The sequence below is a fragment of the Rhodofomes roseus genome (assembly GCF_022264815.1).
Source record: "Rhodofomes roseus strain CIRM-BRFM 1785 chromosome Unknown C8Q71scaffold_2, whole genome shotgun sequence".
NCBI classification, from domain to species: Eukaryota; Fungi; Basidiomycota; class Agaricomycetes; order Polyporales; family Fomitopsidaceae; genus Rhodofomes; species Rhodofomes roseus.
Window position 1 is genome coordinate 1,126,960 of NW_025952958.1, and position 15,005 is coordinate 1,141,964.

The 15,005-nt window shown below is 53.7% G+C and overlaps 5 protein-coding genes across 5 annotated transcripts; 3 read left to right on the forward strand and 2 right to left on the reverse strand.

The window, feature by feature from the left end:
• Positions 1 to 108: 108 nt before the first annotated feature.
• C8Q71DRAFT_219038 (cysteine proteinase) lies at positions 109 to 5,074 on the reverse strand. Its single transcript, XM_047917088.1, has 24 exons — positions 4,601 to 5,074; positions 4,456 to 4,547; positions 4,359 to 4,397; positions 4,231 to 4,308; positions 4,056 to 4,183; positions 3,918 to 4,002; positions 3,761 to 3,856; positions 3,646 to 3,713; positions 3,275 to 3,595; positions 3,122 to 3,220; positions 2,972 to 3,061; positions 2,874 to 2,921; positions 2,607 to 2,819; positions 2,468 to 2,555; positions 2,264 to 2,417; positions 2,115 to 2,218; positions 1,962 to 2,061; positions 1,799 to 1,906; positions 1,609 to 1,751; positions 1,421 to 1,561; positions 1,100 to 1,368; positions 957 to 1,046; positions 647 to 908; positions 109 to 596 (listed from the first exon to the last, which is right to left on the reverse strand). The coding sequence occupies exons 1-24, from the start codon at positions 5,004 to 5,006 to the stop codon at positions 228 to 230; spliced, it is 3,591 nt and encodes a 1,196-aa protein (XP_047783803.1). The 5' UTR covers positions 5,007 to 5,074; the 3' UTR covers positions 109 to 227.
• Positions 5,075 to 5,248: 174 nt separating this feature from the next.
• C8Q71DRAFT_698512 (williams-Beuren syndrome critical region protein 22) lies at positions 5,249 to 6,359 on the forward strand (the record flags this gene model as incomplete). The annotated part of the gene is made up of 6 exons (XM_047920025.1): positions 5,249 to 5,284; positions 5,336 to 5,373; positions 5,423 to 5,601; positions 5,655 to 5,751; positions 5,799 to 6,228; positions 6,282 to 6,359. The coding sequence occupies 6 exons, from the start codon at positions 5,249 to 5,251 to the stop codon at positions 6,357 to 6,359; spliced, it is 858 nt and encodes a 285-aa protein (XP_047783804.1).
• A 483-nt stretch (positions 6,360 to 6,842) lies between these two features.
• C8Q71DRAFT_219137 (uncharacterized protein) lies at positions 6,843 to 8,317 on the forward strand. Its single transcript, XM_047917090.1, has 6 exons — positions 6,843 to 6,983; positions 7,043 to 7,158; positions 7,213 to 7,305; positions 7,364 to 7,504; positions 7,559 to 7,795; positions 7,849 to 8,317. The coding sequence occupies exons 1-6, from the start codon at positions 6,950 to 6,952 to the stop codon at positions 8,191 to 8,193; spliced, it is 966 nt and encodes a 321-aa protein (XP_047783805.1). The 5' UTR covers positions 6,843 to 6,949; the 3' UTR covers positions 8,194 to 8,317.
• A 250-nt stretch (positions 8,318 to 8,567) lies between these two features.
• Positions 8,568 to 9,883, reverse strand: C8Q71DRAFT_219123 (GTP-binding nuclear protein RAN). Its single transcript, XM_047917089.1, has 7 exons — positions 9,735 to 9,883; positions 9,537 to 9,562; positions 9,437 to 9,473; positions 9,105 to 9,364; positions 8,919 to 9,046; positions 8,763 to 8,862; positions 8,568 to 8,714 (listed from the first exon to the last, which is right to left on the reverse strand). The coding sequence occupies exons 1-7, from the start codon at positions 9,775 to 9,777 to the stop codon at positions 8,673 to 8,675; spliced, it is 636 nt and encodes a 211-aa protein (XP_047783806.1). The 5' UTR covers positions 9,778 to 9,883; the 3' UTR covers positions 8,568 to 8,672.
• A 1,925-nt stretch (positions 9,884 to 11,808) lies between these two features.
• On the forward strand, positions 11,809 to 14,656 carry C8Q71DRAFT_853285 (major facilitator superfamily domain-containing protein; the record flags this gene model as incomplete). Its single annotated transcript, XM_047926925.1, has 19 exons — positions 11,809 to 12,003; positions 12,054 to 12,127; positions 12,180 to 12,241; positions 12,292 to 12,332; positions 12,393 to 12,526; positions 12,575 to 12,622; positions 12,687 to 12,711; positions 12,765 to 12,793; positions 12,849 to 12,866; positions 12,923 to 13,092; positions 13,149 to 13,264; positions 13,320 to 13,444; positions 13,495 to 13,650; positions 13,709 to 13,809; positions 13,862 to 13,913; positions 13,972 to 14,023; positions 14,090 to 14,185; positions 14,243 to 14,342; positions 14,400 to 14,656. 19 exons carry the CDS (start codon positions 11,809 to 11,811, stop codon positions 14,654 to 14,656), a joined length of 1,851 nt encoding a protein of 616 aa, XP_047783807.1.
• Between the last annotated feature and the right edge of the window lie 349 nt (positions 14,657 to 15,005).

Sequence of the window (15,005 nt, forward strand, 5' to 3'; positions counted from 1 at the left end):
GCGGACCAGTTGCTATATTATGTGTTACATCCCGGGTTTGCCATAGACTGCACGCATGGTTCGACGTTCTCTCCTCCGCACAGTCATTCGCTGTATTATGTTTTCCGTTCTGTAGAAAAAGCACCATTGCTACCGCCGAACTTGTAATTACTAACCACTATGTATGTACGTACATCTTGACTTTGTGACCTCCTCCTTGGCCCCGAGCCTACCAGAGGCATGAGCCACTACATCACAGTTTCGCAGACGGTGCAAGCCGCGGAGTCGAGGGTGTTCTCGAAGGTACAAGCGGGGCAAGCTCTCGTGGAAGGTTTTGGAACATGGGCAACTGCTTGCGATTCCATGTCAGAAGCGGGGAGCCCGCCGAGAAGTGTGCCTCCGAAGCCTTGACCCTCTGTTCTCCTCTTCCTATGACGCTCCCCCGGTTCATTGTCCGAATCACTGAGTAGGTCGACATCTTCGGCCTGTTCTTGCAGATCCAGCAGATCATTCGATAAGATACCCAGAGATGCGAGTTTTGCAGAACTGTCATCCAGCTCTTGGCCATGGTAGTAGAGTCGTTGAGATATCACCGGGATACTTAGTTCTTCTTGGAGCTGCATGACATCGTCAGTCACCAAAATGAGACCTCCACACTGCCACATACCGAAATTTTGAGTTCCTTCACTGACATAGCACTCGTGATGGTGACCCGACGGCGTTTGCCTTGTTCTTTCACCTGCCTAATCCTGCTTGATTGTCGTAACGCCCCATTCTTCCGAGAGCCATACGTCACGAGTGTAGACAGTTTGGTCGTCTCTGCCACTCGTCCTGCTGTTGGTTCTTCGGAGTAGGTCTCGGGGCTAGGTGTTGGGGCGTCAGGACGTAGGATGCGGATGGTGATCTCAGTGACATCAAATGTTGATTTCCTAGCGATTGTGTTAGCACGCAGCAACCTTGTTGTAAGCTCGTAGTACCTTTTCAGGCGACATGGTGCACACACTGGCAGCTCGTGCTCGATTTCTGAACCCGTATTTTCTATCGCGATCAACGGACCTGCGGTGTATCTGTATATGCAACGTGAGCAAGTGAGGTGACTAGTATCCGTGGTAAACCTTACAGTTCTTCGATAGTAGCCCAATCAGTGCGCTTAATGATCGTGACTGAGGTGTCCATGTCGCTGTTGACATTCGGATCTAGGGTTAGGAGGCCGTGCTCGCAGATAAACAGTGAATTATCAAGTTTGTCTGGACGGGAAACCTCAGCCGGACGTAGGAGCCACTGCCTCCATGCTCGAACGAACTGAGCAGGCACGATGGCGCAAGGTGTGTTCTCGAGCAAGGCAGTGTTCCCGTTCAATGCATTGTCGTACATGTGCTTGAGCCTCGCCTACGTGATCGGTTGTTGGCAGCTACTATGCCCAGATATACGTATTTCGCACCTTTTCCTCTTCGGCTTGTCTCCGAAACTCGCGCTTGTCCTCTTTAGAGATATGTAGGAGTGCTTCACATACTGGGCACAGTTCGGCGTCTGTCGACAATGCTTCCCAGCTTGGAAAAAGACGCCTCAGAATAACATACGCCTGTACGGCACGTCAGTACAGTGGCTTCCTACGACCACGAGACACACCTCTGGAGATATTCGCCGGCGAGCAGTGATGTTAGCAGACAGACCACCATGTTCGCATTTGACGTCTTGCACGAAGTCGGGGGCATCTGGAGGAGAATCTGGTCCCGACGGGACATGCATCTTCGGCTTCGATAGTCTCCAGTCTGGTCGACGATGAGATTGGGTCTTGACTCTCCAGTGTGCGGCATACCTTTCAACCATTGCTTCGATATCCAATAGCCAGGCTCATCCTCTTCAACCGCCGAAATACTGTCAAACTGATCCACCAAGCGCGGATGTTCGACCTGATACAGCTTCTCTGCATACGGAACATCAGACGTCAGTGCATGGAAGACAGGCAGACAAGATCCTACCGTTGAATAAAGCTACGACACACTCTTCGCATACATTGAGAGGATGAAGAGCTGGTGTCAGCTCACAAGCCTCTTCCACAGCGATTCGTCGGTGCGCTGCCTGTTTCGAGTGAGCGGGTTGCATGCTCGCACAAGACTACCAGACGGACACACCGTGGTTATGAGCTTCATGTCACCAGCCTTGCTGGGATCCAACCGACCGTGCTCGCACAAGACCTGCGACATGGTTATGACGTCCTTATCGCTAGTGGGCTCTACTACAGATATTCAGATTGTGAGGCCTCCGTGCAACTTTCACTTACTCGAGTCCGGGTCCTTGTCTTCCGCGGGTGAGGCACTAGCTGTCTCATCATTGGCCTTCGACTCAGACTCAGACTCAGGCTTTGAGGGCGATAGTGGCTTTAGATGGCGTGATATCCACGATTCGAGACCTTGCCGGCTCGCCACCACACACTCCTACACGACAATCGTAAAGTAGCGGCGGTCAACGAGTGAGTGGTGCGTACCTGATCGCGAGAAGTGAGGTTCCACGACTTGACGATGCTCATGATTCTCTGGCGTATCTCGTCGAACTGAGCCAGCGTCTGCTGTTTCCTGTCTCGTGTGTTAGTCTAGTCAGCGACAGTCTGGGCAACCAGTCCTCACTTGTCGTCGTACGCCTTACATGCCGACGCTTGCCATTCGTTCAAAGCAGCAACAGCTGCTTCCGCTCGCGGGGGTGGTCTCGGGAGGGACATGCCGGCTGTATGATGGTCCTGGCCTGTGCCAGTGGACGTCGCAGGGCGCTCTGCGCTAGCAGACTTGACATTGTCAACGCGGGAATAGACGAGCATGTATGCTTCCTTGGATGAGATGTACCTATACAACATCAGATCTTTTGTTTCGCATGTGGACCATTGTATATCCTCTTACACTGGTCTATCGAGCGAAGGCTTGTCTGTCTCTGCGGGCGATGATTGTCTGTGCGCCGTGTTCACATTAGCCGCGATGCATGAAATGAGAAGACGTACTCCAGAATCTCGATGTCGCTGTTATCGCTCTCAGCGGATGGGGGAGTCTTCTTGGCCTTGCCATTGGTTGTTGTTGGCGCTGAGTTCTTCCTGTTGAAACAATCACTGCCTCAGGCTTGTAGTACTTAAACAGCATCGCAGTTCACGTACTTCGCCTTCGAGCCAGCTTGAGTACCATTTGGTACTTTCCCCACGAGCGAATCAATCTTGGTTACTGTCTCGTCGTTGAACTGGTACCATGATTGAGTGCTTCGCACGACGCAGTCAAAACATGTGCTGCACCAATAGACGGGTGGAACCTACTGAACATCGAACACCTGTGCTTCATAGTGACCATGATATGCACTGGCGCCTTTGTGCAACAGAATGCCCCGCAGCTGGTACAAAGTCTTCTGATCGTCACCTCTCCGCCGTCGCTTCCGAGGGCCTGACTCCGGAGGCCCGAGGAACCTGTCCATATCGATCGTGGTTGGGTAGGATATGTTGTGCTTGCTCTTCTTGCGCTCCATGGTCGACAGATCGTACACGAAGCGCAGCAAGGAGAAGTGGAGCACGGGAGGGAGGGAGCTGAGCTCCATATGTCGCTTCGCATCTTGTAGGCGTTCACACCGCGGACAAGAGTACCTGTGGCACATGAGGTGACTGATGAGGCATGGAAGGACGGCGAGGCATACTGGTTGTCTCCGGACATCATCTCAGGCTCGAGCACAGCTGCCATTCGTTCTTCGAGTGTTGAATTGTTCTGTAGTTGACGTTAGACGGAGGTTGCCAGCCTGCCATATTACAAACCTTGATTGTGACCTCGAGCTCAAGGAAGTCCGAACTCCGTTCTGAGCGATACTGACACTTCTGGCATGTTGTGACATAGGTCTGTTTGCCTTGAAACTGGTTGACATGAGCGACCATGAGCGACCGCGGACAGACGGAATTGCATCGTGCTTCATACCTGATTGGCTACCAGCGTTTTGAGTGTCGGATCCGGCTGTTTCTGAAATTCAGTGTCGAGGTGGGCCATGAATAGTTTTGAGAACCTAGAGGCAATGTGTGAAAACACATAGCGCAGCAACTATGATTAGAACTCTACTCTTGTGCGTCTTGCTGCTCCGTGGTCCGAAGTTTCAGACTTTCTACCAACTTGACGGGGTTGAAAGCGCTCTCCATGCCTTCTTGCATCGCTGCGAACGCGACTTGAAGCTGAAAAATGGGTGAAACCTACTAACAGTGAATTGTTGATCGGAGAGCCACTGTGAGGAACGCACCTCCAAGCTGAACTTCTCATCCTCGGGCAACTGGCACCTGTAGACGCCATTGCGGAAGGGCAAGTCCTGGAACCATACCTGTAGAGAGAAGTTGAGTCGCAGAAGTTTCAACGTTACGAGACTATGACCTGTAGGTATGCGTTTGCATAGCATGTAGCACCCAGGTTCTAACGAGACAAAGCCATTGTCAAGACGCGCTCAAACAAAGATAGCTCATTCACATACTCTCAAACCAACGGGAAGTCCTGGCTTCCTGGAGTGCTTCGCCGGATTCTCTCCGAGATTGGCAGCCTTCAGAAAAGCATTGCGTGCTTTCACTGACAGAGCGTTGTCACGACTTTCTGTGTCTTCGTTATTCGGTATCTCTCACCTTCATCTTCCCACTTCTCTTGGCCAAGATAGTTGAGACAATACGGGTTTGACTTGCAAGCCTTACTGGTACATCTGGGTGCCTCATCGTCCGAAATGACAATGATATCATCCTCCAGCTCCCCCTCTGCCACCTTTCCGCCACCGTTCAGACAACTCTTCTGCATGGATGGCGACTTGGCAGAGGCGTAGCGGTTCAGACATAGAGGATGTGAGCTGTTCTCCGAGAAGCCACAGGTGGCTAACCGATGTTGTAGAGCGATTTGGGATGCGTCAGACACCTCCGTCCCCACCCATCCCCAAGCTGAATAGCCTCTGCTGTCTGTGAGTTTTGCGCGCTTGAGCCGCTCTCCAGCGTAAAGTCCAGACTGTGCAGGAGGTGTTCGGCGTGTCCGTTTCGGCGGCATGTCGAAGACAGGGACAGCACGAAATAGGGCCGTGGAGAGTGTCCGGGCAGGAGTTGGGCAGGAGTGGCTGATTCCAAGTTCACGCGACGCGCTTGTCCACCCGCATGGGCGCCCATAATCAGGCGCCCGGGGCTGCTGTAGATCTGAGATCGAGATCTAGTCGAGCATCCCCGAAGATTTCGGTCCCAGGCGCAAACCGCACGGCTGGCCAGTCTCTTCTCCACCCGCTTGCCGCCCTCAACATGTCCCGTCCAGAGCTACAAGCACCACCAGAAATTGTAGGCAACTCTATTCTCCTACACGCTTGATAGCCTCATGTCTTCGCTTAGTACTATGGCGACACCGAAGCCAAAAAGTATACGAACAAGTGCGTCTACTCACTTTACCATGAGGTGCCATATCTCATCTCACCGCAGCTCTCGTATACAGCAGATCCAAGCCGACATGACTTATCGTGCTTTGGAACTCCTCAATTTGCCGTCGGACCAGCCTGCTTTCCTGCTCGACATCGGATGCGGATCTGGGCTCTCAGGCGAGATCCTGGACGAACAGGGTCATGTATGGGTGGGCGTAGACGTCGCGCCGAGCATGCTAGGTATATCTTCTATGTCTTCCCACGTATCGTGCCGTTCAACTGATGGCCTATAGAGGTCGCGCTTGAGAGGGAAGTCGAAGGCGATCTCTTCCTACAAGACATTGGTCAGGGCTTCGGTTTTCGGCCAGGTAGCTTCGACGGTGCCATCAGGTTAGTAGTTATCCGACTTTATATCGTTTCTGCTGACATGCTCTCAGTATCTCCGTCATCCAATGGTTACTCAACGCCGAGACATCACATCCAACCTCCTCTCCTCCGCACCGCCTGACACGCTTCTTCACTACACTACACGCAGCACTACGTAACCCCTCTAGAGCAGTCCTCCAGTTCTATCCCACCTCAGACGACCAAGTCCAGTTGATCACTTCGATAGCGCAGAAGGCAGGGTTTGGAGGCGGTGTCGTGGTAGACTATCCAAACTCGAACAAGGCGCGCAAGGTCTTCCTCTGTCTGTACGTAGGAGGCGGCGGTGGCGCACAACAAATACCGAAAGGTCTAGAGGCAGGGGAGGAAGATGGCCAGGCCCACGCTAGGTTCGAGGCTTCAAGACAGCGTCAGAGGAAGAGGGATAAGAACGGAAAGCGGAAAAGTATCAAGGATAAGGACTGGATCATTCGTAAGAAAGAGGTACGTCCCATCTACAAGCCTATATCATGATGACAGCTAAGCGGATCACGTAGCTATATCGACGGAGAGGCAAGGAAGATGTTCCCCGCGACTCGAAGTATACAGGGCGCAAGCGGAAAGCAGTTTTCTAATCGGATTCCTGGATTCATCTGTCTTCTTGGACCCTCGCGAATCCCAACCTCACCTAAGTTTGCCTCTGCATGAAGCATGGATATCACTGTTGCCAAAGCACAAGTGTACTGTCCCATCGGTGGGTGTTCGATCATGTACCGGCTGGGTTGAGTGTGCACCTGCGCGTTGACGAATATCGTGTACGTCCTCGACTGCACGTCGCTCGAGCGATGTCACTATGCAGCGCGTGCGAAGGTAGTAGTCTACAGCGTAAGACCAGCGGGGCTCGGTGCGAGCAGGTAAATCATTGGGAAAGACCGACGACAGTGGCGACTCCAGTCGGTCATGATAGCGACCCTCAAGCCCACAACGGTCAAGTAACGCACACGGGGGCATTGACCTTGTGACTGCAAGGTTTCTGCCAGGTCGGAACTCGCGATGTACTCACGGCATTGAGCCGCCTTATCTTGTACATAATCTGCGGCATTCATCGGGCTCTGACCAAACAGGAGTGTACGCAATCACACACATCCTGTAGCAGCCCATCGCAGTCGCTCCGAGTCCGGCACTCCTTCACAGTACTAGCACCTGCAGTGTGAGGATACTTGCCATGTCGTCAGATTACAGTGATTGGCAGGCTCTTGGTATGCGATTACTGCAATCCTAGTTCATTATATTGCTGACTGCTGAGTCTTCGCTCTAGAATACAAGATCAAGCGACCGCGTCAGATCGCCCAGTGTGCCGCACACTCTCAGAACGGGCACAATACCTTGCGGAATCAGATGAATCTCAGCGAAGAGGAGTTCGATGACTTCGTGGTACGTCAATTGATGCACAGCCTTTGGAGGACGCTCACTGATCTGTCTATGTAGAAACTCATAGATAAGTCTGTCGAGCGCCACCTCGTCGTCTCGCTCCCTTGGACGAAACAACCCACCAACGCGAAGAAAGAACATATCGATGACGTGCGTCCACACTAATGCTCTATTCATTGCATATTACTCATACCCATCGGCCCCGCAGGTGGCCTCACACTGGGTGATGATGTATCAGTATGACGGACCGTGGCCGATTGAGGCGTACACGACGAAGTTCGCGAAACTTTCGAGCCATCGACCGAAGCTGGCGAGCCATCGACCGAAGTCAGAGTCGCGGCCCGCGAAGGTGCAGTGTCTTTTGATCGACACCCCATAGACTGTGTTCCGACCGACTCCCCAGCCTGCGCCTCGTCCCACTGGCGGCAAGAAATCCATCCAGAGGGAACGTGTCAAACGTGCCCCAAAGCAACAAGCCGCCAAGAAGCGCGTCTACAGGGAGCAGGCCGTCCTAGACCCACAGCCTGCAGCAGCTCGCCCAAAGCCACGGTGCCGATTGTATGTGGGAGTGTTGCGTGGCCCATCCAGGCAAGCCACTAGTACTCGGGCCTCCTCCACACTCCAGCTCCCATCAATTGCGGTACGTACAACCCAACTTTTGCATCTGTCACTGCGCGAACTGATGTTGTTTAGCCGCAGAGGGATGTTGAAGAACAGCCGCGACCCCAAGCTCCCCCTCAAGTTCAGGCTCAGCGCCAGCCTGAGCCATTAATTGTCAGATATGACCCGCCGCCACGCCCGAGTGGCGGCAGCGACGCGGCCGTCCGTGATTTTCTCCTGTCGCTTCCCATGCCCATGCATATGCTAGAGGCTATGCCGCGCCTCGTTCAGATAGGCATCCGCAACGAGGAGGCCCTCCGAAAACTCGCAACTGCCCCCCTGAGAATCAAACAACGCGCTCTTGATGCCCTCGGCCTAGACAATCTGTCGACTGAGGTTCTCAATAGGGGTTTGCTGAACTTGGCATCACAAATGTAAACGCTGTAACACGAAGACGACCCGAATGTATCACTACTCTTACATATACTCTATCCTGTATCTGACTCCGTGCCCTCACTGTATAAGTATCACGCATAGGCGGCTCAATTGGATCTCTCGTGTCCGCGAACTAAAAAATCCCTCGTTTCTTCCTAGGTTCGTTCAACTTCGACACAAACCCCTCGCACGTGAACGTGGAGGGTCTTGCGGCGAGACTACGTTTCTTCCTTTCAATTGATTCTACAAAAACTCGATTCATACACTTGAATGCCTTCGATCGACCTCCGTACGTTAGTGACATGACGCTCTGGGCGAATGCTGGCATACACAATTATTCATAACAGTGGTGTCGTAACTGAAGATGGATCTCGGAGTAGCAAGTTGCAATGTAATGTGTATATGGAACAGTATGGGGACACAGAGGAGTGTACGAGCGATAAGCCGAGGGGAAAGCGATGAAAGGCGCGCATTCATTATGTTTAGAAGTCGTCGTCTTCTTCCGGGAGAGGGACAGCCTCGGCCTGGCCAGAGATCAGACCCAATCGGTCACAAATCATCGTAGAACGTACCTGTGCAAGCTCCTTCTGGTACTGCTCCATGAGGGCGGGGTCAACCTGGACCTCAGCCGGTGCGAGCGCAGGTGCAGCAACGAACTCCAGCGCCGGGTTACTGGACGAAGTTCAGTTGAGCGGATCGACATTATAAAGCGGATCCGATGAACTCACCCAACAAGCTTCCTCGCAAGCCACAGGAACGGCTTTTCGAAGTTATAGTTGGACTTCGCAGAGATCTCGAAGTACTGGATGTTCTTCTTCCGGTGGAAGGTGACCTGACCAGTCTTCACTTTCCGCTCCTGCAAGATCGTGCGCAGTCAGCCGCAGCGCGCCATGAACAAAAGAATCCCTACGCACCTTCACGTCGACCTTGTTACCGCAGAGCACGATCGGGATGTTCTCGCAAACACGCTCAAGATCGCGGTGCCAGTTAGGCACGTTCTTGTACGTGATACGGGAAGTGACGTCGAACATGATGATACCGCACTGGCCCTGAATGTAGTAGCCATCACGGAGACCACCGAACTTCTCCTGCCCGGCAGTGTCCCAGACGTTGAAGCAGATCGTGCCAAAGTTGGTCGAGAAGGACAGAGGGTGGACCTCGACACCGAGGGTGGCTGCACAGGGTGGCGCGTGAGCAACAGCGACGACACGACACGTCTCGCATGCATCGAGCTATCGCGGCATACCGATGTACTTCTTCTCGAATTCACCCGTCAAGTGGCGCTATGGGAGGGGATAGATCAGTACGCGATCAGACAGGCCGGTAGACAAACGCGTCGAGCATACCTTGACGAAGGTGGTCTTGCCAGTACCTCCATCACCAACTGCATGCCATCAGTATCCATCGCGCGACATAACGAGGTCCGGGATGTCAGAGGAGGCGAGGGGGGCACAAAGAACGCGGAATGCGAGTATCGATCGAGAAAACGCGTCGGACACAGCAGGTCAGAAAGCGCGTATGCCACTCAAGCGATTGAGGCGTACCAAGCACGAGCTTGAACGTAGGGATCGTGGATTGATCGGCCATGATTTTGCGAGGACAGGTGAGATGCAGAGGAGGAGGAGAGTGGAAGAAAGAGGAGAGTGGTGGTCCTGAGTGAAAACGCGAGCGCAAAGATTCTTGGAGGTCTTAGGATTAGATAAGTGTAATTATGTAAGCATGCGTTCATCCCTCGATGCCTTCCTCCCAGAATGGAAATAACGTCCTTCGTAAGTACACTTGCTGGCACTCCGAGACCTTGCTCGCCATGATATACCATCAATGCACATACAGGTGCTTGTTTACATCGTTGGGCTCGGAAGACGAGAAGATCAACGGTGATATACTAGCATTGAGGTTCGTAGACGATGCGCAGGGAAATCGGACGATGTATGCCTTGTCATTTCGTTCGCTCCTATTAGTATTACTATAGCGGGAACCTGAAGGCGTGGTGTTCTAGTAATTTCCGGCGAATATCGATGGGACACGCGAGAGCAGCGAGGACGAGTCACAACGTGCTGGCAAATGATAGTGACGATCACCTAAGCAGGTAAGTCCTTCGCCTCGACGTCAGCCCCATGGGAACGGGATCTACGGCTGCGGCAGCATAGAGGTGTAGTATGGCGGTGACTGTATCCTCTACTCTTTGCCCCGACAATCACTGAGCGTCGAGCATGATGATGTCACGTACAAAATGAGACCCCCGTTGACGCATGGTTGGAAGGAAAGCCGGTCCTGACTACGTTCTGCTCTGGAAGTTATACCAGAATCCCGCCAGTTAGCCTGCCTGATTGGTAGAGCGATGCCCGAGACTGGCACATAATGGAATCCGGAGACTGCGATGACCGCGCAGGTCGAGGCTTGCCAAACACAAAATTTGTTCCGGCTGATCGAGGACGGTCTCGCTCTGAGAATTCCCATGGACCTTGATCAGTTTGGTGTTTCGCAAGTGACGAATGGCCGAGTGCTGAGTACTGAGTACTGAGTAATTACAAGTGGGTGAATGTATATGAGGGTCGGCGCAGCACGAACCTTCAAGTTATGAGTTCGCGCCAAAGGATCCTCATTCGAAGTGTGGGGTACGCGTGTCGGATATGTATAGTAAACTTATGGCAGGCAGGTACGTATGCATACCGCCCACCAATCGTCGTTTCTGGATCTACTGTCATGCATAGCCTTCCGCAAATATACGGCAGACTAGGAGAGTACTTATGTCCAAGGGCGTCGGCGCGTAAGAGCTGCGCATGGTCCTCGGCCACCAAACGGCCACCATCTCAAACGCGTGCGAGAAGCGACCCCGTTCGCTGGACACTGTCAATACTGTACTTGCTTGCGGTCGTTGCTCACCTGGATACTTCACGTAGATTCGCAGGGTCCACCTTGGCCCTGCGCTCTCGGAGTCACACCGAAGGCAGCCAGTAGCCTCATTGCGAAGGACCCTACGCAGAGTCGTTAGCCAGGTGTACCGTTACGTGTGATGAGAAGATCGAGTACGGCATGGTCGGCGAGGCTATAATTGGCAGCGATCTCCCTATGTATCGCAGGATCTCATATGGATAACGTGATCGAGGAGGTGGCCCGTTCCTACCGGACAGGCAACTGGTTGTCTCATTTCCGGCTTGGTACACGCAAGCCCACGGCGCGGGCTCCTGAGTCAGCTGCTGTGCCGCCTATGACTCGGAATGCGTCTACGAGTAGCGCGGCCGTTCAAGGTGGGTCAGGGGTGCATCGAGAATTTGCAGACCAGGACATGCTGGGGAGGAGTTGAAGCACGTTCAGCGTGATCAGTCACTGACTCAGTCAGCTCGCGCAGTGGGGCCCCTCAGCGGAAGACAAACATGTAAGTGAGCGCCCGGCATCCCTAGCGCCTGCACGGACGCGGGCCAATGGGGGCGCAGCGGCATGACGGCAGAATGTTGTTGGAAGGGATGGTGGGGACTCCGCTTACTTTTGACCGGCAAATATATGGTATGCACCCGCATTGTGCGGAGCGTGTGTGCCCCCAGGCGTCCCTCGAGCCCTCCCCCAGCTGGCTTGTCCGGTTACCTTTGCGTTCGTTAGGTTCCTAGACCCCTAGCCATGGCACAGCAGGCTGCTACCCTGGACGAGAAACGAGCTCCGGAGGATGTTCCCACCTCCCCGACTTCTCTGGCTAGCCCTCAGAAAACAAAACCAGACTGGAGATTAAATGAACAGCAGGTTCTGCCAGAGAACAAGCTACCTATCGTATTTTTTGGATTGATGGCTTCTGTGTTCCTGTCCGCGCTCGATCAGGTGAGTTACGTCCATCCCTGATGTCACGGCTATTTACTAAACACACTCAGACGATCGTATCTACCGCCTTGCCTACCATTGTCGAGAAAATTGGTGGAGGTCGGGACTATGGATGGGTCGGAAGGTATTTCTTGCAGAGTCCATACTTCGCGAATGCAGCCGTTGACAATTTGCAGTGCATATCTGCTTGCCGCCGCCGCCCTCTCGACTGTTTACGGAAAGCTCTCAGATATCTTCGGTCCGCGTCTTTCAATACGTTCCCAAGTACATCGACTGACTTCAATGTAGGCCGGAAGCCCGTGCTATTTGGTTCCATCCTGATCTTCCTCGTCAGTGCCGCGCCCCCTCTCCGTCAAGAGGATTATCGCTGAAGGACTTATGTGTTGCAGATCGGGTCCGCACTATGCGGTGCCGCTCAGAACATGACATGGCTTGTCATCTGCCGTGCCGTTCAGGGTATCGGAGGTGGTGGCATCATGCAGCTCGTACAAATCACCATCTCAGATATTGTCTCTCTCCGAGAGTATGTGGAATGTTCTCCATGATTACCACTTCACTCACGGTCGCATAGCCGAGGGAAATACGCGGGTCTCATCGGAGCAACTTGGGGAGTCGCAAGGTGAGGCAAACCCCGCGTACTTAGACCTTTGCTCGTCGTTCGCTGACTCATGACCGCTCGTCAGTGTCATTGGTCCCCTCCTTGGTGGAGTGCGTAGCTTCCCTGGGTGTTTCTGATATTGTATCTAACGGAAAATCCATAGGTATTTGCGGAGCACGTCTCGTGGAGATGGTAAGCACACAGAGACAAGAGACAAGAGTTCCCACTGAACATCCCTACGTCATAGGTGTTTCTTCATTAACCTGTGAGCACTGGAGTGCAGCTACCGTAGTTCGTTCTGCTGACCGCGGTGGACCGTAGGCCGACCGGTGGACTAGCTTTCGGTATCTTGTACTTCTTCCTGAACCTCAACCCGCACCACGGCAAACCGCTTCGCGAGCATGTCCGGGAATTCGACTTCGTCGGCCTGATCCTGGTCATCGGCGGTGTTGTATGTGTACTAATTGGCTTCAACTTCAGCGAGAACTCCTGTGAGTTCTATTCTTTGTGGTAGTCTTCCTAGCCTCACAATAATGTCTGCGATCAGGGGACTCGGCCGCTGCCATCGCGCCGCTGGTAATAGGCGTTGTCCTGCTGCTCCTCGCTACGGTGAACGAGATATACACGAAGAGGTCACCCATCATTCCGCCGCGCCTCTTCAAGGTAAATATTCATCAAGACATCTGGGGTCAGTGTAGTTGCTTATTGTTTCATATAGGTGCGGACGACTGCCTTCATCCTGATCACCGTCTTCCTCCACGCCATCGCCTTCTTCAGCGGTACATTCTACCTGCCCGTCTACTACCAGGTGCTTGGCGCATCGGCCACGATGTCTGGCGTTAGGTGCGTACTGCTACAGCTACCTACTTATTGACGCTCACCGCCGAATGCAGGATGCTCCCCTACTCCCTAGGCTCCTCGATCATGTCCGTCGTGTCCGGCCAAATCGTTGCCAGGACTGGCCGCTGGAGACCCGTAATGTGGGTCTCATGGGGGATGTTCACCCTGGGCTACGGCCTCATGATCATGCTCAGCGAGTCATCGTCAAAGTACGCCCACAAACTCACGTACTAGCTGCTTACTAACGCAAGCGAAATGGCATGACAGCGGCGTCAAGGAAGCCATCCCTCTCATTGGTGCCCTTGGCCTGGGATGTCTCTTCCAGGCGAGTAATATCGATTCAGCGCCAGGAGCGCGATGGATGACAAGTGCTCATGCGCGGCCTCTGCCACCAGACGCCCCTAATCGGCTTGCAAGCAGCAATGCCATTGAAGGACATGGCTACCACTACGGCCACCTTCGGCTTCATCAGGTGCGAAGCTCGGCTTTTGGCCTCCGCGCGCGCTCCGACTGACAGCTCCGGTTCGCAGGCTACTCGGCGGAACGTTGGGTGTCACGATTGGCGACGCGATCCTCTCGGGGGTGCGTGTGCCTTTTCTTGCGTCATGCCGGCGCTGCGGTGGGCTGACGGTGGGATTGAATGGGCAGGTCCTCCAACGGAAGGTCAAGGATATACCCGGGCTGGACATCAACGTGTCTGCGTCGAATTTGAACCAGTTTGTCCCGCAGATTGGGTCGATCTCCGTGAGTGATGACTTGTGGGGCCAGCACGGTCTGTCTAGTGCTCACGCTCTGCTTAAGGACATGCCGACCCGCATTGCTCTTATGAAGGCATATTGCGAGGCCATCAGCACGATTTGGATCGTTGACACGCCAATCGTTGGTGTTGGCTTTATCCTAGGTAATTTGCCTGCTCGGGCCTGTGTGAGAGGAGTGTATCTGACACTTTCGCTTGTAGTCTTGTTCCTGCGTGGATATACGCTCAAGCGGAACGTCGTCCGGGGCAGTCAGCAGCCGAACGTGGCCGACGTTGAGAAGGGCCAGGCGGAGGCTGTCGCAGAAGGCAACCCAGGCGACATGCCGGTCAACCCGTCTGCTGGCGACGATGACGCAACACAAGAAAGGACGCAGACGTCAATATCACGAGAAGACACCCGTACAATTGCGGGTGGTGAGGATTTGGGCCGCAAGATCACCGACGTCGAGAAGCAGTAGCTTCCGTCCGTAGGATTTCCACGATAGATGTACGAGCTTTTATTTCTGACGACACGCACGCCGCACGACACGAATGGGGATGCGCCGTAGCATAGAGACATTTAGTATACATATATCACTACTCTGCATCACTATGATCATACGCGGATCGGTTGCAATGGAAGGTCAGCATTTTCGGAACGGGAGTGATTCATTGAGGATCCGTGGAACAGGACGCACGGTCCGGGCTCGATCGCTGCTCGATGTGCACTGTGGGTGACGGAAACATGATCGCGCGCCCGCGGAATGCCTGGGGACCACAGATGCGGGCAAATTGAGTGTTGGGATCAGCAAGGCGTAGATTCCCGGC